At 33.6% G+C, this 21,532-nt stretch overlaps 2 protein-coding genes across 2 annotated transcripts; one reads left to right on the plus strand and one right to left on the minus strand.

Moving 5' to 3' along the window:
- Nucleotides 1-431: 431 nt before the first annotated feature.
- On the plus strand, nucleotides 432-1,899 carry LOC127126244 (UBP1-associated protein 2C). Its single transcript, XM_051055132.1, has 6 exons — nucleotides 432-696; nucleotides 802-928; nucleotides 1,011-1,154; nucleotides 1,239-1,411; nucleotides 1,502-1,574; nucleotides 1,653-1,899. Exons 1-6 carry the CDS (start codon nucleotides 596-598, stop codon nucleotides 1,884-1,886), a joined length of 852 nt encoding a protein of 283 aa, XP_050911089.1. The 5' UTR covers nucleotides 432-595; the 3' UTR covers nucleotides 1,887-1,899.
- Nucleotides 1,900-13,570: 11,671 nt separating this feature from the next.
- On the minus strand, nucleotides 13,571-14,187 carry LOC127130392 (secreted RxLR effector protein 161-like). Its single transcript, XM_051059411.1, has 2 exons — nucleotides 13,833-14,187; nucleotides 13,571-13,716 (listed from the first exon to the last, which is right to left on the minus strand). The coding sequence occupies exons 1-2, from the start codon at nucleotides 14,185-14,187 to the stop codon at nucleotides 13,571-13,573; spliced, it is 501 nt and encodes a 166-aa protein (XP_050915368.1).
- Nucleotides 14,188-21,532: the final 7,345 nt, after the last annotated feature.

Here is a 21,532-nt window from a genome sequence, read left to right on the forward strand (position 1 = left end):
TATATGTGCCTTCTACGATAAGCAACTTGACCAACCTGGGTCAATTGTTTGACAAAGACTACACGATGAGGCTATAAGATAAATAGTTTAAGGTGTTTGAAGGAAGTTCCAAAATAGTCTTGAAGACACGCTTGTCAACCAATAGAACATTCAAGATTATGATCTAGTTGACTCTAAAATATTACTTGTGATTACCTTTTTTTTTTAAATAGAGTGTATCATAACACTTCAACTATCATTTAGTTGTGGATTCAATTTATAAGTTATGATTTTTTTTCCATTAAATAAATATTTTCATTTGTAGATAAACAAGACAACAAAATTTGAAGTCACCTGCACCCATTTAAAAGATAATGAAGATAGAGAGAAAATTATACCAAGATAGAGTGAGATATAGAGATAGGTATAGAGGGGTGACAATGTAAAAAGAGTGTGGGCTTACTATTGTATGAGGAAGAAAAGCCCAATTACAAATTTACAATTCTAATATGGTTGAGTGAGATTGGTGTCAAATAGTGTTTTTGTGAAGAGAAAAAGGCGAGATTAAGAAAAGACCAAGATTACGAAAGAAAGAAAAAAAAAAGCAAGAAAAGCGATGGAAAACTTGAACCATGGTGAATCTTCTTCCAATGAAGAGATTCGAAGTCGCATAGGACTTCTTCGCAAACCTCAACTCGTTGATCTTCTTTGTACACTGTGAGTCTCCATTTCACTCATTTTCATCTTTCTTACCGTTCATTCAATGGCGTGTCTGTGATTAACCGTGTGCATGTTTCTTTGGTTGCATGTTGACACACAAAGAGCCTTCCAACATCCTTCAATCGCACAAGAAATCAAAACTGTTACGACCGTTCATGACGCGCCTCTCCATCGAAAGCTTTTCGTTCGTCCCTTGTCGACCATTACAAGCTCACAAACTTTACGTCATGTAAGTGCATGCATTCATCATTCTCACCATGCATCATGCATTTGAAGATTACTTCTTGATATGGTATATTCTTGTTTTTCAGGCGTTTGAAGAGTATGGAGAAATTGAGGAAGCGATTGTGATTCGTGATAGAGTCACAAGAATATCCAAGAACTATGGATTTGTTACTTACAGAGATATTGAATCAGTTCATGATGCATTGAGAGAACCTAGGAAAGCTATTGATGTAAGCTATAGTGACTGTTTTGAAGAAACTGATATATTTTCTGTGCATGATGAATATATGAATACTGAGTTTTTGCTTTTTCAGGGAATAGTGACTGTATGTGATGTAGCTCGTGAGCGGAAAACTAGTAGTGATCCTGAATCTGATTCTTCCCTGAGGAGGAATCTTTATGTTGGAGATTTACCAGGAGGAGTGACAAGTGAAAATCTGCTCAGGGATTTTCAGAAGCATGGTGAAATAGAGAAAGCAGTTGTAATGTAAAAGTAGCAACATGCTTCAATTGGATTATAATATTTTCTGTTTGTAATAGTCTTGTAATAATAACATTGCTATGTTATTTTCAACAGTGGTAGATATGGATTCGTTACATTCGCGACAGCAGAGGCTGCAAAGAAGGCTATAGATTACAACACTCTTCATGTAAGGAAGTGTTTGAAATTTCATAGGTGTGATTGAGGGACATGATAAATTTTATGCTGATAAAACTTGTTATGACAGCCAACATTTGCTCAAGGGAGAAAAAGGATTGTAAACTATGCTCATTGGCAGAGCAGTCGGCCGCCTTTAAGTACGAGTCCAAGTCGGGAATACGAGCAGTCTGAAAATGCTTATGATGATTCTCCACCTCCTTATCCAAGACTATTCACTGCAGATTCTCCTTATCCTCGTGTTTATGCAATGACAGACAGATTTGGGAACCAGTATTACTATGACTATTCATATCCCTACTAATGAATGTATTTAACTAAGCATTGTGATGATATTGGGAATTCTTTCTTTGGTCTCTTGTGCTAGTTCTTGTGATTAGCACCTGGTTCTTTCTTTCATCAATTCTTGTAACACCAATGCATAGAGCTATACATTTGAGATACATTTTACAATTTTTTAGCAATGTTTTTCTTTGATTGAGTTCATTCACAAAGTTGTTGCTTCAGAAAGAAACGCAGTTGAAGTCCAATGGCAATTTTATGTAAAATGAGTGTGCCATGCTGGCGAACTAGACTATAAAACCACCACTGGAACTCTAAGTTGGATCATAGAAATTCGTGTTCACAAGGGAAAATTCTCCTACTTTCCAATGAAAGTCAATTAGAATGCTAGAAGCATGGCCAGCAATGATATTAGGCTCTATCTTCAAATGCTATGCACTTTGCATAAGCTTGATGTTGTATTTTACCGAGAGACCTGTGACTAATTTTTATGCCATTCACCCTTCTTTTTGTAACAGACCCAATCTGAAAGTTATTTGCTTTAACATAAAAAATCAACCATCTATTTGGTGTTTTTCCCACAGTTGATTTATCTTCTTCAATGATATATGCCTCTTTGCAATTTTGTGCTAGCGGGCTCCAAACCCCGTTGTATAGCATTCATGTCGCAATTGTGGAAGCCTCTACGTCTTATATCATCAAATAGATGTTAAATATGTAATTCTTTATGTTAAGTATGTTGTGGATTCGATAGAGTAGTGTCGAATACAGTCTTTGGTAATTAAAGTATATAGCTAGTTGTCAATGAGTTAACTTCGACAGAGTTGAACTTAATATTTATTGTGTAACAATTCAGTTAGTTAGAAAGATTATTTGGTGTACAAGCATTCTCAACTATAAATAAGAAGGTACCATATTGGACCGGTTTGTTTTATAAAAAAAAATTACAAAGAAACTTTTCATAAAAGTTTCAAATGAAAATTTGGTTTGAATAGTTATTCTTAAAATGTTATTTCAGATATTTCATCATTTTATCAAAAACAAAATTGGATATCAAATTTTCAAAAACTCACTTAATTTTGAAGCTATTTCAAATAGTTTTTCATAAAAATCATTTTTAAGATACAACTTTTTGAAAAAATTGTGATTTTGAATGTATTTTGATCTTCAATAATGTATATTTATGTTATAGAATGAACAATTCAATCTTTTAATTTATAAAAAACAAATTTAAAAAAACTTGTAATATTTTGAAAAACATTTTTGTAGAATCCATTTTCAAAAATAAAAATAAAAATCCATTTTTTAAATCTAAAATAAACTGGCCCATTATTTTAAAGAGTGGAGCAAAGTGTAATTTAGTTAGAATTAAAAAAAATTATTTCTTCTTCCAAAATCCTAATTCTCATCTTCTCTCTTTTTTCTCTTAAAATATCTCCTCTTATCAAATCTTTGTGTGGCGGAATAATCTTACAACCAATATGTGGTTGAATCAAGATTGATTCGGACTATCTCCAAGATCGGGGTTGATTCTCATCCGAACGAGCATTTTCTAACAAATATTTCAATCTTGAAAGGTAAGTATTATGAGAAATCGTGAAAGCAAATGAATGTTACTTTCTGCTATCAAGATATTTAGGATCTTGCGAAAAATGGAGTGACACCAATTGGAGAAGATGTTATAGATGAACAAAAGGTTGCACATAAAGATTTGAAAAAGAAAGATTATAAAGCCCTATTTATAGTTCATCAACGCGTTGATCTAGACAACTTTGAAAATTTTGGTGATGTAGAGTCATCAAAGGAAGCATGGGACATCCTAGAGAGGTGTTAAGAAGGTGAAAGAGGCGAGGTTAGAAACTCACAAAAGAACGTGTGAGCTGCTGTAGATGGAAGAAACTGAAAGCGTGGTTGTTTTCTTCACTAAGGTTATTGATCGTTAAATTAGCAAGTTTACTAATCTTCCAATATAGTAATAAGGGAAATTTCCCAAGTATCGATCTCAAGTACTGCTTGATGATATAGAGTTCTGGTTCTAAATTAGTTAAACAAAAGCTTTGGGGTTTTTGGATTGTTAGTTTGAAAAATAGAAATTAAAAGGCAATAGAAAGTAAATATAGCAATTGAACAGTTTAAAAGATAATATGAGTGAACATGCTATGAAAGATGTATGATTGGATTCATCAACAATAGTAAATTAACCTTGCAACAACTTAATTCAATAATATTGACTACCGGTCCTTAAGGGTGTTTACTCCTAAGTCCTTAGTGAGAAAACATTTAGTCATTTAAATTAATCCATATGCCCATAGTGAATTACAGATGAAATTAAGCATTAATTTAATCAAGAATATTCCGTTTCCATAGAGTATCCCTAGGCCTAGGTGATATCTACTATGAACTACTCACAATTAATCGTCAACACTAGAGGTCCAACCTAAATATTAACCATATATCAATCTCAATTTTTCCGAAAGAGAAAGCATTAAGTACAAATTGTGAATAAATTAAATACTACAAAATCAAAGTCATCACAAGGTTGAAATTTAGAATTGAATCATAAATCTGAATCAGGGACACCCCCTAGCATTTGGGGGGTTTAGTTACTCATAACAGTTAAGAAAAACATAACAGAAAGTGTAGACATTATATATTAATGTAAGAAAGAGGTCTTTAATAAAAAAAGTTCATTAAAATCTTGAACCACCATGAATTCTTCAGTGCTACAACCTTTAAAACACGTTCTATATACTCAAAAATTGTCCAACCCTTGGAAATTTGTGTTTTTCGGCTAAATAGACAAATTCAGGGCTTTTTCAAATCTGGATCGTGCCATACGTGTATGGCCTCCACCTATACAAGTATGGCCTATTTTTTCACTATCTCATACGCGTATGGCCCGGGGTAGGGCGTATGGACCAGTTGGAACCATACGCGTAAGGCGCTTGCTGCGTAGAATGGGGTCTGGCCGGTTGGCCTCATACGTGTATGGGCCCTCCCACACGCGTATGGGTAGAAACTTGATTTTGGCATCCCTCCTAGTGATACGTGTATCCTGAGAGGTGTTGCTGAGTGGAAATACGCGTATGAGAGGCCTCGCATACGTATGGGCAAGAAATGTGTAATTTTCTCTTTTTTTTCTCCTGCTCATGCATTGTCATCCGATTTCTTCTCTGATCCAGCTCCTCTTTACTCTTCAGTCTTGTAAACACATGAAACATGACATTAAGCGCGTAAAATATCTCATAATCACTAAAACCTTAGCAGATCAAGTTATTAAAAAAATCTACCAAAATAAGCTTAAACTATTGCCTAGACTCATAACAACTCACCTGCTTTCGGCATTCAAATGACATTAAAACTAACACAAATGGTGAGTGATCAGTTACAAAACTGATGAATTAAATCAAGATGTCTCGAGAAGTGTTGAAATCAAGATCGATAATTACAAAGATCTTGAAGTCACTGGCTCCAAAATTCGATCATGTGGTAGTAGCCATAGAAGAATCAAAGGATTTGTCAAGCATGACAAAGAAAAGCTTCAAGGGACACACGAATCTCATGAATAAATAATGGCTAAAATATTTGCAAGCAAGACAAAGAGTGATGTGGCTCTCTGCATGCACAATTAGCTAAAGATAAGAAAGACAAAGGAAAATGGAATGGAAGCAAAGGTAGAGGAGGTTACAACAATTGGACTGGTAGAACTCACCGTGAAGAAGTAAATTCGTCGAACTAGAATAACCCATAAACCAAAGCAATGACAGAGGTGGTGTTGCAGGTAGAGGAATATCTGGTGGTAAGAAACCTGATAAAAGTCATATTCAGTGTTTCAATTGTCAAAAATATGGTCATTGTGCTAGTGATTGACCAAAAAACAAAAAAACAAAATCAAGAAACTGATGCAAGACTTGTAAAACACGAAGAAGTAGATATGTTATTGATGCTTACAACAAAATGATAAGAAAGATTCAAGGACCACTTAGACTCAAGTTGCTCATCACGCGTGACTGGAAGGAAAGATTGGGTTGTCAACATAAGTCTCTCGGTGAAGAACAAGGTGAAATTCAAAAATGATAATACTCTGCCTGATGAAGGTATTGGTGATGTTATGATCACGAGGAAAGATGACATAAGGTTGGTTATTTCAAATGTATTGTACATACCAGGTATTAAAAGAAATTTTATTAGCATGTGGCAACTGATCGGGAAGAATTACAAATTGTCGATTGAAGATAAGATGATGATAATTTTCGAATTTGGTGGTAGGTTAATCTTGAAGGCATATATGTCTCATAATAGAACCTTCAAGATTTAACTCAATATGATGGAGCACAAGTGTCTAGCAATTGCAACTAGAAGGGGTGAATGGTTATGGCATTACAGGCTTGGTCATCTTAATTTCAGAGATATCAACAACATGAAAAGGAAGAACATGGTTTCAGGATTACCAGAAATCAACATTACAAATGAAGTATGTGAAGAATGTGTTCAGGGAACACAACACAAGAACAACTTCAGCAAAGATATAGGAAGTAAGTCGAAGGAAATTCTTGAGTTGATATACTCTGATGTGTGTGGTCCTATCCAGGTGGATTCGATTGAAGGTAATAAATACTTTTTTAGATTCATGGATGATTTCAATCGTGAATTATGGACATACCTAATAAAGAAGAAAAGTGATATGCTTGAGGTGTTCACAAAGTTCAAATCTATGGTGGAGAGACAAAGCGGTCGAAAGCTCAAGACCATAAGAACTAATGGTGGTGGAGAGTATGTTTCCAAAAAAAATTCTATTTTATGTGAGAAATATGGGATTGTGAATGAGGTAGTTCCACCCTACACTTCAAAATAAAATGGAACTGTTGAGAGGAAGAATAGAACCATCACGAACATGGTAAGGAGTATGCTAAGAGTTAAGAACTTACCTAATGAATTATGGGGAGAGGTTGTATTAACTGCAACATACATCTTGAAAAAATGTCCGACTAAGAAGTTAGAAGGAATCACATCAGAAAAATGTTGGTTTAGTGTCAAGCCTAGCTTAAGTCACATGAAAGTGTTTGGATCTATAACACATAGACATGTTCCTGATCAGTTGAGAAGGAAACTTGATCACAAGTCGAGCCAAATGATCCTGATATGATACCACTCGACTGGTGGATATAAACTATTCGACCTATTGAACAAACAAGTTGTGATCAAAAGAGATATGATCATAGATAAGTTGAAGGAGTGGGATTTGAAAAACAATGTCGAGAAAGATTCAGTGATAATCTTATGTGATGAACCAGCTAGTGAAGATGGCAAAGAAGTTCGACAAGAAGTCATAGGTCATGTGTAATGCTAAACTCTTCTATGAAATCTTTACTCGATTCTTGCTTCTTGAATCTTCTAGCTTCACCAATCTGCTCACAATATTCGTGTGTGGCAATCACCCCTTGATCCCACCGGTTTCTTGAGCAATGAACTGTCTGCAGATTGAGAAAAACTCCACCTTGTCAATAGCCTTCCACAGAGTCACTACAAAGATCACCTAGAGTGAGAAACCTCCTTCTTTTGACTAGAATTTGTCAGTACCAATGACAACAACCTTAATCTTGAAAGTTTCCTGAAAATGTTAACAAAATCATCAAGAATGATTACTTTCAAAATAGTGTCTCCCACAACGATTACAAATCTCCATGATCAAGATCTGAATTCAAACTTGAGGTTGAATATGAATGAAATTCTATTTGCAAGAGTTTTTGTGTTTTCAAAAATGTGAGGGTGTTGATTTTACAAAATCACAATGTGGATTATGAAATTTATTTTGAAAATAAGATGACAAAATGAATTTATATGTGCTTGAGATTAAGCACAAAAGTGGATGGAAATTTTTTGTTAGATTCGAGTCAAGAACATTTCATGATTTGAGTCAAATGAGCAAGTAGAGTGAAACAATATCTCATAAAGAAAAATGAACCATTTTCCTGTGATTCGAGTCACCTTATAATTTTGATTCGAATCATGAAGGTGTTAAATTAATATATATATATATATATATATATATATATATATATATATATATATATATATATATATATATATTGATCTTATGTTCCTGATAACAAAAGAACAACAAGATCAATAAAACAAAATGCGGAAATAGAATTAGAGGTTTTACCTCCAGCCATTATTGCAGCATTGTGAGTGCACTGCCTTTGATTCTTCCAAGCTCTTGCTCTCTCAATATAGATGGTGTATTTCTTTTCTGATGAGAGAAAACTTTGGGGACCAAAGACTATTTATAGGCTTGATTCTACCATCAAGAATTTAAAGCCATTAAAACTCATTACCACCCAATTAAATGGTCATATCAATTTACATTAAAACCAAAATAAATCATACCCTTTTCAGAACCAAAATCCCAAAACTATCGACCACATTAAAATTGGTTTTTTATTATTAATAATTATTATAATAAAAATAAGAAATCGTTACATTCTCCCACTTGGTCCATAGAACTGATTATTGGCATAAATGAGTCAAGGAAAACTTATTCAAGAAATAAATATGTGAATCATAGAGATAGTCCCTCTTAAAGCGAGTAGTCTCATCTATGTATTACAACATGTCTATTTTCAAGTATATATTTGTAATGTGGTAACTAACTTGATGAATAAACCAATGTTTACTCTTGCTCCAGATGTAACATATTTTCTCAAACTGATGTGCGCATGAAAATGAGAAAACATCACAATATACGAGTTTTATTAATAAACGGTATGTATACAATCATAAGGAGGACCCAAATCCCATGTTCTCTACATGGTCCTTAAATTTTATTGGTGGCATGTGTCGCATCCGCGAAAAACAACCGGCGGGCTGAAACAAAAACAACACAGAGCCGCCACCGTGCGTTATTTATCCCAAAGAGGGAAAGGAAACGCTCGAAGTAAACCTGGGAAAAGCATGGTCTCGCGACCAAAGAGAATGGGATCGGGAGTCGGTTACGCAAGGGGAAGGTATTAGCACCCCTCACGTCCGTCGTACTCGACGGGATCCATGCTCTAACGATAGAAAAAGGTTGCTAAACAAACATCACACACACACACCGAAGACAACACAGGTGGGGTTAAGAGGAGGGGGCTCGCTAGGATATCGCATCCTATGCCTACGTATCTCGTCTGGAACGAGAATCAGAGCTGCCGTAGTTCGGCTCACGCACGCCAAACAAGACACACACAAACACGGGCAAACATGGAACCCGAATGCCAATCGCTGGACTTACATCGGCTTCCGAACCAAACAAACACAATCAGGATACGGACAGCCAATCGTTGGGCCTACATCCATATCCTGACACACAAAAGGGTTAACAAGAAAACACACACAAAAAAGAAAAAGGGTGTGCCCGGAGAGACCTCGCACGGTCTCCTGCCTACGTACCTCATCTGGTATGAGGATCAGGGCGACGTAGTTCCCCTCAACAGGGGAGAAATTCTAACCAGATACAAAGGGAGACGCACTACTAGGGAGCTGGACTCGAGCCTAGGTGTTATCATGCATCATTGCCCTATGTTATGGTTTCTACCTACTTGCACAACAGCAAGCTAATCCTAACCAGGAAGAAGCCAAGCATGCAAGCATAAACAAAGCAAAGCAAATATTCACATAGCACACACTATATCCAGTCAAGTGAGGCTCAAACAAAGGGTCAGACTGCCTAGGCAAGTCATCTGTACAAGGGTGGTGTTAGCTCTTAACCCTGACATTAAGAGTCAGGGTGAAGCCAGATGAAAGGTGAGTGAAGATTAGACTTCACGGCTCTTATCCCTGACCAGGGAGAGCTTCAGACAAAGGAGTGTGGGTTCAGAAAGGGGGAACCCTTCTACACTCAAGACTCTGACTCAACTGTACAACTGTACAAGATCTTGGGTTACTGTCCCAATGCATCAACACAGTGGTGTGAGCAGAGGGACGACTCAACAGAATAGCGGGAGATAGATTGCGTATCTCTCTTATCCGCCAATTGCCTTAATCAAGGTCTTTACCTGCTTGGGGACAAAAATAAACAAGCACAATCATTGCCTCTTAAGGAGGACTTTAGACAGTTGCCTGGCTAAATAACAAGCCAGGTCTTCCAGACTACATGGAGACAAGAGAGTCTACCTCAACTGGTTTATACAACCAAGCAGCAGCACAGCAAGTTCTTAAAGAACTAAAGCGACTATGGTACCTGGAATCAATCAAGCACAGTCAGTATACCAGACAAACCAACATTAAACAGCAAAAGTCAATAGACAATGTATAATCAGACAATGCAATGTGCAAAGCACAATCAACTCAATTGAGTCAAGCATCCTACAAAACAACACAAGTTAGTTTACAACAAGCAACCAAACTCAATTTAATCAACTTGCATTTTTCTCCTTTAAAGCATTTGCATCTCTTCCTGAAACACAATTCAAAAGTGAGAAACTAGACCACTAGGCCAAGCCTAGGGTCCAAAGGAGATGAAAAATCCAAAACAGCAAGTTAAAATTAATCAAAATCACAATCAATCAATTTAAAAACAAAGGCAATTGGTCCCATGCTCATATCATTCATCAACATCATTTCATGACCAAAATAGCACAAACTAGGCAATTTGCAACCTCAAAGGACCAAACAGAATGATCATCATCAAATCCATACCAAAACCATTCAATAAATTCCACAAAAATTCAAGTCTAAACAGAACATATGGAATGAATAGCATATCAAATTTCAGCTCATTCGGACAAAAGGAAGTAGGTCAATGAAAATCATAAAGTTCATGCAAGTTCAAATAAGCCAACACAAGGCATCAACACAAGCATCAACTTCCAAAAATCATAAAACAGTGACACAACAAGATAAATGAATGGGATCAAAACCACAATTACCTATAATGTGTCTACAATCCACATGTCAAATTTCACATCCATCCAATTAACCATGAGAATTTCACAAATCAAATGGTAACATGTGTCACAAAACATCCACAAATGAGCAAGAAGATGAGAAAATTCCAATCAATTAGGAAATGCCATCAATACATCCAGAAAAATTCTCATGTGATCTCAACATACATATGCTCAATCATGCAAAAAAATTGGCTCAATTTAACATCCCTAAGCAAGGCAAATAAAATCATGAAGTTCATCAAGCTTGGTGTGACACAAATTGTCACACCTCTATTCAAAAATTCATATCTCAACATCCAGGTATCCAAAAATTACAAACTACACATCAAAATCACCATCAAAGAGTCCAGAATAAGCACAAAACATTTCATGAATTTCTTTGGAAGCATCATCATTTAATGAGTGATATGGCAAAGCATGTACAAATGTGACACTACCAAGCAAACCCTAGGCATTTTAATTTTTTACACGTGCACAAAAATCACAAAAATCATCATTAAATTCTACACATTACAAAGAGAATCATGAAAAAAATCTCACAAAATTTGGACTAAGGATGAATGATCTATGAATTTTCTAAGTTGATGCATCAAAATGAAATACAATTGCAAAAAGAAAAAGAAATAAAACAAATTAAACTCAGAAATGACATTTTTGTAATTTTTAAACACAAGCACAAAACGGCGTCGTTCCATTTTAATGTGTTGGCGCGCTGTGAGTGGCTCTGAGGCGCGGCAAACAGAAATTTGAAAAAGAAATGGACAAATCCGGATCAAACACGTATTCCTCATCATCTTCAACAAACACCAAAACAGAATTTTCCAGAAAATCGCGATGAACAATTTCTCACCAAAATGAACAAACTCTATATCATTGGAACCGTATAATCATGTACATCATGGATATGTAACTTGTTTGACCTAATTCTAACTGTACAGCACGGATCGAACGATTTAAGTTTGCACATCAAAACTTCAAACTCAGATTTCTCTCACTACACTTGACAAAATCAAAAACTATGAATAGCACGATGATCTACAATCAAAGACCTACAAAAGCCATCTAACAATTCAAGCAATGGAGAAATTCGAAACCTAACCTTTTGGAGATGGCAGAGGTTGATTTGTGCTTTTCTACGTGAAAGAAGGTGAAACAGATGAAGCTTAGTGATGAGGAAGGTGATTGGAAAGGCTAGCTTAGCTCGATGATGCTTCAGATGCTTGAATCATGAAGTTGCCATTGTTGACCTTGCTTTGGACAGTTGGAATTCTTGAAGCTTTGCCACGATTTGGATGAAAACAGTTCTTCCTCAAGGTATATGGAGCATGGATCAAGCAAGAATCATCCAAATTTGATGAAGATTTCATGAAGAAATGTTGAAAAAATGTGATGAAGTTTTTGTGAATTTTGAGAGAATTTGAGGGAAAAACAGTTACAAATCTTGGAATGTGCAATCTCATTAGCATTTCTGTTATGATTAGTAACTTATACCAACTTCTTAATCCATCTCTTAATCATAATTAACAAAATTGGATGAATTAGTGTTAATGTGGTTTTAAGTGAAAGTCCAAAAATGACCTTTTCAAATTGGCAATGTAACAGTACCATGACAGTTCCAACAAGTCATATTTGCTATTTGGAGTGGGTTGGAAGTGGTTTCATATGCATAGGCCTTGTATTTCTCAATTTCACTATCTCACACCAAAAATTCAAAAGAAGTCACTTAAACAATGACTTTTTGCCTTGACCATTATTGATGAATTTTGATTATGAAACATGAAAGTACATTTGAAATGGGGTTTGCTCAAAGAAAGATCACCCAAATTGGACATTCCATGTGAAAGTTATGCCACTTTGAATTTAGGCATTTTTGGAAAATGATTGGACCATAACTTGTCAACCATTCATGAGAATTTCAAGTTCTTGGACTTTTTGGAAAGGTGAGAGCAAGATCTACAACTTTAATGTTGAACAAAATTTAGTTTGAAGCCTTTTTGGACATGTAATTTTGAGGTGAAAAACTTTCCATTTTTGGAAACTTTCATTACAAGTCACTTTCTATCTTTGGCAACTTTTCTCCTGATTTTATTTTCTTCATTCTTGATGTTTGAAATGTCAAATGAAACTTGTTTAGACATGAATGAAGTGTATCCAACTCTCTCCCGCCTCCAAATCCATAAAATCAAGCACAGTTGACCACAGTTGACTTTTTCAACTGATAGATGAATTTGGCAATGCATTGATCAAGTTGAGCCTCAAACTCCTGATGAAATGTCTCAAGGATGAAACCCTAGCTTCCATAAGCTCAAAATGATCATGCAATGATCCCCATATCCATTGTAGACCCCATCTCCTTGTCATGCCCTGATTGGCTCAATGCGGATGATTCAACTGATTAGGGTTGATTAGGGTTGACCAGTGGTCAAAACCCTAATCTCAAAGTATCTGATCAATCATGAAGAATCCCTTGGATGATAACAAGACCATGATGATGATGATGTATCATAGCAACCAAGATCAAACTCAATCTCCTTGACAACCATGAAACCCTAATTTGAATCACACATCCTCAGATGATTAATGATCAATCCAATGACACCCTAGGCTTGCATCATGACCTCTTCATCTTCTGACCAAGGCTTAGGAGGATGACTTGCTCAATGTAACCACATGATATGCAATTATGTAATGCCTAATGACCTGAAATGCAATGCAATATGTTAAGCTAGTCCCAAGAGAGGAGGGCAAATTTTGAGGTGTTACAGCATGCCCTTAGTCAAAGGATCAGTATCATTAAATCAGTACTAATATGATTAATAACTACTATTTTATCTTTAACTCTTTCTCTAATGGCTAAATACTTTATGTCGATGTGCTTGCTTCGACTTCCACTTTTATTGTTCTTAGCCATAAAGACAGCTGCTGAATTATCGCAAAAAATCTTCAGAGGTTTAGAAATAGAATCCATGATTCTAAGCCCAAAAATAAAACTCTTAAGTCATACACCATGAGAAGTAGCCTCAAAACAGGAGACAAACTTAACTTCATAGTAGAATTAGCAACCAAGGTTTTCTTAGTACTTCTCCATGAAATAGCTCCATCAGTCATCATAAAAATATATCCCGATGTTGATTTACGAGAATCAACACAACCAGCAAAGTCGGAGTCTGAATAGCCGATCACATCAAGATTGTCCGTCTGCCTATACATTAGCATGTAATCTTTTGTTCCTTTAAGATATCTCAACACCTTCTTTGCAGCTTTCCAGTAATCCATACCTAGATTACTCTGATATCTTCCTAAGATTCCAACGGCAAATGGAATGTCAGGCCTTGTGCATACTTGAGCATACATAAGACTTCCAACAACAGAAGCATATGGAATGTTCTTCATTTGTTCCCGCTCAAAATCATTCTTAGGGCATTGATTCAAATTAAATTTATCGCCCTTGACAATGGGTGCAACATTTGGTGAACAATCTTTCGTCCTAAATCTCTCTAAAACTTTATTGATGTAGGTTTCTTGTGATAGACCCAAAATTCCTCGAAGTCTATCTTGTGGATCTTAATGCCAATGACATAATATGCCTCACCCATATCCTTCATATCAAATTTTTTAGAGAGGAATTGTTTCACCTCATGTAGAAAACCTTTATCATTGGTTGCAAGAAGTATGTCATCCACATACAAAATGAGAAAACAAATCTTACTCCCACTGACCTTCTGGTATATACATTGATCCATAAGGTTTTCAATAAACCCAAATGAGGATATCGTTTCATGGAATTTAAGATACCATTGACGAGAGGCTTGTTTTAACCCATATATGGATATCTTAAGCTTGCAAACCAAATGCTCACTACTATTAGAAGAGAAAAGGTTGTTTCATATAAACCTCCTCCTCTAAATCACCATTAAGAAAGGATGTTTTCACACCCATTTGATGCAACTCAAGGTCAAAATGTGCAACTAATGCCAAGATGACACGAAGAGAATCTTTCTTTGATACAGGAGAAAAAGTATCAGTGTAATCGATTCCCTCCTTTTGAGTAAATCCCTTAGCAACGAGTCTGGCCTTGTATCTCTCAATGTTGCCTAATGAATCTTTCTTGGTTTTAAAGACCCATTTACAACCAATGGCCTTTGCCCCATTAGGTAACTCTACAAGATCCCATACGTCGTTGTTTTTCATGGAATTCATTTCATCATTCATGGCATCATACCACAAATTTGACTCTTTGAAACTCATGGCTTGTCTAAAGCTCTCAGGATCATTCTCAGCTCCAACATTATAATCAGATTCTTGTAGATACACAATGTAATCATTAGGAATAGCTGATTTTCTTGTTCTAGTAGATCTTCTTAATGTTTGATCAACATTTTCTTGTGGATCTTGTTGTTCAACTAATTGTTCATCATCTTGATAACCAACTTGATTTACTGGATCATCAGTAGCTTGTGGAGTCTCGATGATTGGTTGATTAACATCCATTTGAACTTGAGGGATGTTGTAAATAGTAACCAATCTATTACTTGAAGTGGAAGGTTCATACTCTATATGATCATGCACATAAATTGAATTTTTGATTTGATCGCTCCCACTAGTCAAATGATTTTCAAGAAACTTTGCATTTCTTGACTTCACAATCCTAGTTGTATGAGATGGACAATAAAATCTATAACCTTTAGACCTTTCGGCATATCCAATGAAATACCCACTAATGGTCCTTGGATCTAGTTTCTTTTCTTGTGGGTTATAAATCCTCACCTCAGACGGACATCCTCAAACGCGCATATGTCGTAAACTCGGCTTCCATCCTTTAAATAACTCAAATGGTGTCTTTGGGACAGCCTTGAATGGAACCCGATTTAGAACATACACAGTCGTCTTTAGTGCTTCATTCCACAATGATTTAGGAAGATTAGAGTTGCTAAGCATACTCCGTACCATGTTCAATAATGTTCGGTTTCTTCTTTCTGCAACACCATTTTGGTTCGGAGAACCGGACATGGTGTATTGGGCAACAATCCCATGTTCTTGAAGAAACTTAGCAAATGGACCAGGTGTTTGTCCACTCTCAGTGTATCTACCATAGTATTCACCACCCTGATCTGATCTCACTATCTTTATTTGTTTTCCACACTGGTTCTCAACTTCAGCCTTAAAGACTTTGAAGGCATCCAATGCTTCATATTTATTGTTAAGCAAATAAATATTCATATATCATGAGTAATCATCTATGAAAGTGATGAAATATTTCCGACCATGTGCATCCATATCAGGACAGCATATGTCTATATGAATTATTTCTAATATACTTGAACTTCTATTGGCACCTTTCTTAGACATGTTGGTCTGCTTTCCCTTAATGCAGTCAACACAAGTTTCAAAGTCAGCAAAATCTAGAGTATTAAGTACCCCATCTTTTACTAACCTTTTAATTCTCTCTATGGAGATATGTCCTAATCTCCGATGCCATAACATAGAAGAATTCTCATTAATATTACACCGCTTAGTGCCAGTTTGAACATGCATTGAACTATAAATGGATTCGATTTGTAAATTAATACGATAAAGACCATCAGACAATATACCATTCCTAACACATTCCGAATTATAAAATAATTCAAACAAGGTGTCTTTAAAATTAAAGGAATATCCAAAAGGTACAAGTCTAGAAACTGAAATCAAGTTTCGTGAGAAACCTGGTACATAAAAGGTCCTTTCTAATTTCAAAACAAAACCATTATTCAAAATTAAATTGCAAGTTCCAATAGCTTCCACATGTGAGCCCATCCTGCTTCCTGATAGGACAGTCCACTCACTTCCCACTGGCTTCCTTAGGTTTTGCATACCCTGTAAGAAATTTGTTATATGGATTGTTGATTCAGAATCAATCCACCAGGTGTTAATATTAACATAGGTCATATTAGATTCATAAAAAACAAATGAGAATAAATTACCTTTCTTCTCAAGCCATTCTTTGAATCCAGGGCATTCCTTCTTCATGTGTCCCCCCTTTTTACAGAAGTAACACTTTGCTTCTTTCTTGATATCACCTTGAGGTGGTATTTTGAATTTCCCTTTCTGATTGGCTTATGACTTGTCAGTTTTGAAAGCTTTGTTCTTCCCGCGAGTGCTTGTCAGCAATGCACTCTCACTCTCTTCCATTACAAGCCTTTCTTCTTCCTGAACACACATGGTCATTAATTCATTGATTGACCATTTGTCTTTATGTGTATTGTAAGAGATCTTGAAAGACCCATACTCAACCGGAAGAGAGTTCAGAATATAGTGCACCAGGAAGGAGTCAGACATATCAACCTCAAGTTTCTTGAGTTGAGCTGAAATGTCACGCATTTTCATTATGTGCTCATGCACACCTTTAACATTGGTGAGTCGGTAGGAGGAAAATTTCATAATTAATGTGCTTGCCAAAGCCTTTTCAGAAGTGACGAACTAATCGTCAATGGCTTTTAGCAAATCACAGACATTCTCATGCTAATCGACAGAACCACGTATTCCACCTGTGACCTTAGTCTTAATGAACATCACACTGAGCCGGTTGGATCTCTCCCACCGCTTATATAGTGTGATTGCAGCTGGAGTACTTTCATCTGTAATTGCAGGTGATTCGTCTTTTCTAATAGCATAATCTATATCCATTCATCTTAGATGGAGGAGAATTATTTCCTTCCACACCTTATAGCTATCTCCTCTGAGCTCGGGAATATCACATTGAATATCAGAAAAATTAGTAGGTTGAGAAGCTAAAAAGATAAACAAAATTGATGTCAAAATTTGAGGCATAAATATTATCCAAATTGTATGTATTATCAATATAAACATACCATAAAATAAATCTTGCAACATAAAAATTACCTGCGGGCTAAATTTTAATGTAATAAGGTTTTAAAAAAAATTGCAATAGATTTTTCAAACCTCACACTTTACGTGCATGATATAATTTTGTTTTTCTATCCAAAATTAATACTTTATGATAAAACTATCAAATTATGTACCAATTCATAATTCCTCTGGGGAAGTTATGAAAATATTTTGACATTTTATCCAAATTAATCATACAAATATAATAAAAATTCCTGTAGGATAAAATTCATTATACCACGTATAATTAATTATAATTTTATGTCTAATAACTTATGTGATCTCAAAACTTTAAAAAAATAATCTCAATTAATTTAAAGATGATGTGGCTAATCCAAATTAATCAAAATTATAACGACCACTAGACGTAGTAACTCAATTATATGAGAGAACAAAATTAAATAAATAAGATCTCTTATACAATTGCTTAACAAAATAATAACATTATAAATCAATTTTAATTTATGCACAAATTTAATTCAAAGATTAAATAATAAGGCATAATGATCAGTAAAAATGAAATCATATACAAAACTAAAATACATATTTAACAAAGCAGTCCAGCGGTAACATTCATGAATGCCATGGATTAGAACCTGGATTCAATACCCAGCCATGGCAAAAATAGAAAAATAATTTTATTACTAATCATGCCGTAAGTTTCCAGAAGAAAAAAAAAATTATTTGATCTTTTGATATGTTTTGAAACATAATATTCTAAAATTCAAAACTCAAAATTAAATCACAAAAAAATACCGAATATGAAAGAACCATTCGAAAATAAGGCAGAGGCAGTAGAGACTCTCTGATACCATAATATTAGATTAATATATATATATATATATATATATATATATATATATATATATATATATATATATATATATATATATATATATATATATATATATATATATATATATATATATTGATCCTATGTTCCTGATAACAAAAGAACAACAAGATCAATAAAACAAAATGCGGAAATAGAATTAGAGGTTTTACCTCCAGCCATTGTTGCAGTATTGTGAGTGCACTACCTTTGATTCTTCCAAGCTCTTGCTCTCTCAATATAAATGGTGTATTTCTTTTCTGATGAGAGAAAACTTTGGGGACCAAAGACTATTTATAGGCTTGATTCTACCATCAAGAATTTAAAGTCATTAAAACTCATTACCACCCAATTAAATGGTCATATCAATTTACATTAAAACCAAAATAAATCATACCCTTTTCAGAACCAAAATCCCAAAAATATGGACCACATTAAAATTGGTTTTTTATTATTAATTATTATTATAATAAAAATAAGAAACTGGTTGATTCGAATCATGAAGGCTCATGATTCGAATAAAGTACAAAGTCTGAATCGAGTCAAATTGAACATCGTTGACCATAAAAATATGAGAAACTGTCTGAATTGAGTTAAGTGTAAAGTCTGGTTCGAATCAAATGAGGCAGGGGTTTACCAGATATGTCTAATTCGAATTAAGTGCAACTTGTGATTCGAGCCACAAGGCTGTCTGATTTGAATCAATTTAAAATTGTTATTCGAGTCACAATGTTTGAAAAACGTCTATTTCCCCATGTTTAATTTAATTTGAGTCAAGATATGTACGAATTCGAGTCATGCACATAAAATCTTAATTTTTCATGTTTTTCAAAATACTTTGGGATTTTCTTTTCCACTTAACTTGAACCAACAACGCGGATGATTCTTGTTTCATTGACTCGAGCAATTCACTTAAAGTGTCATGATCAAGTTCAAATACAACCAATTGAATTATGCATGCTAAAAATGATGAATCAATTCAAACTTGATTCAGAGATGTGCAATCATGAGAGAGACTCAATAAATAATAATAAATGGAAAATAAAGCGATAAGACAAATAACAAAATCATGTTGGAATTCTCCCCCTAAATATATTAGAGACGTGTAACGTCAACTTGCATACAACATGACCCCTCTTTTTAGGATGCCACAAAGGAAAATCCATGTATGCCTCCTCGTTAAACTCATCATTAAGAAAGACATTATTTATATCTTATTAAAGGAGATGTCATTTATGTTGATCAGCCAATACAAGAACGACACAAACAAAAATGCCAATACAAGAACGACACAAACAAAAATCAACTTATCCATAAGACAAAAATGTGTCAACAAAATCTATGCTAGATTGTTTTGTATATCCCTTGGCAACCGCCTAGCTTTACGCCTTTCAGTAGTAGCTTCAACTCTATATTTTACCATGTATAGCCATCTACAACCAATTGTATTTGGGTTAATACATATTTTATCCCCTGTCATATGTGCGATTTTTTAAAAACATCCCTGTAAAAAAAGGTTCGAATTTCCTCTATGCCTTATAAAGATTATCATATTATTGCCCCTCAAGAAACTCATTCATCAAAAATAATGATGTGGTAGACTCTTTTTTTTAATTTTCTTTTAGTAATATGGATTGTCAAGTTGACATTATTTTAGGATTGAAAACTTTAATAACTAAAAAATCAAAAAATATATTTTATTAGAATAAATATATTTTAACATTGTGATTACACTTCTGTTTTAATTAAATTAAATTTATTTACATATTAATTGAATATATTTATTTAGTTAATTAATATTTTAATATTGTAATTATTAAATAAATTTTGTTAAATACTAGTACATTTTAAATATTTAATTTTAAATGATTAAATAAAATAATTAATAAAATGCAAATAAATAATTAATAAAAAGTAATTAATTTTCATTTAATAAAATTTAATTATTAAATATTTCCAATTGCAATTATTTAAATTAATAAATATTTATTAATATATTAAATTAATATTAATTAACTAAATAATTAATTTAAATATATTTAAATATAAATATATTATTTAAATTAATTTACACATGAAAAAATGAATTATTTAAATTTATTTAATATATTTATTTTGTTAATTAATTATTAATAAATTTGATTAAATAGTAACTACATTTTAAATATTTAATTTTAAATTATTAAATAGTAATTAATAAAATGAAAATAATCAATTAAGAAATAGTAATTAATTTGGACTTTGTAAAATGTAATTATTAGATATTTAAAATTGTAATTATTTAAGTTATTAAATATTAATAATATATTAATTTAATGTTAATTAAATAACTAATATATATATATATATATATATATATATATATATATATATATATATATATATATATATCTTTCTCTCTCTCTATATATATATTAAAATATTTAAGTATTAATTAAATAAATATATATATATTTAATTAATATGTAAATAAATTTAATTTAATTAAAATAAAAGTGTAATCAAAATTTCTAAAATATATTTGTTTTAATCAAACAGAATAAATATGCAATATGCATATTTAAGTGGGATAAAAATACGATTTTTTTACCCAAATAACCCAATTTTTCAAAAAAAATTCTAAAATAACTCATATTTTAGATAACTTCCCAAAGCATGGAACATGAACTAGAGGTAAGAGTTTTAGGTATTAAAATTTTCAATCTTAAAAAAATCAAAAATAAAAGCCATGAAGATTTAATAAAAAAAATAATAATAAATTTTAAAAAATGGCAACTTTATAGTTGAAGTCTTTAAAAGAAATTAAAAAATAAATAAATAAGTCTGCCACATCATTATTTTTTATGATTGGGTTTTTTGAGGGGCCAAAACAGGAGAATCTTCATGAGGCATGCGTGAATCTAAACTTTTTTTTTAGAGGGGGATTTTTTAACAACTGCCCATATGGTATGGCCCAAAATAGATATTAACCCATTGTTTTTTACCATATGACGTACACCGAGTATTATTTGCTTCAAG

Source organism: Lathyrus oleraceus, chromosome 3, assembly GCF_024323335.1.
Source record: "Lathyrus oleraceus cultivar Zhongwan6 chromosome 3, CAAS_Psat_ZW6_1.0, whole genome shotgun sequence".
NCBI classification, from domain to species: domain Eukaryota; kingdom Viridiplantae; phylum Streptophyta; class Magnoliopsida; order Fabales; family Fabaceae; genus Lathyrus; species Lathyrus oleraceus.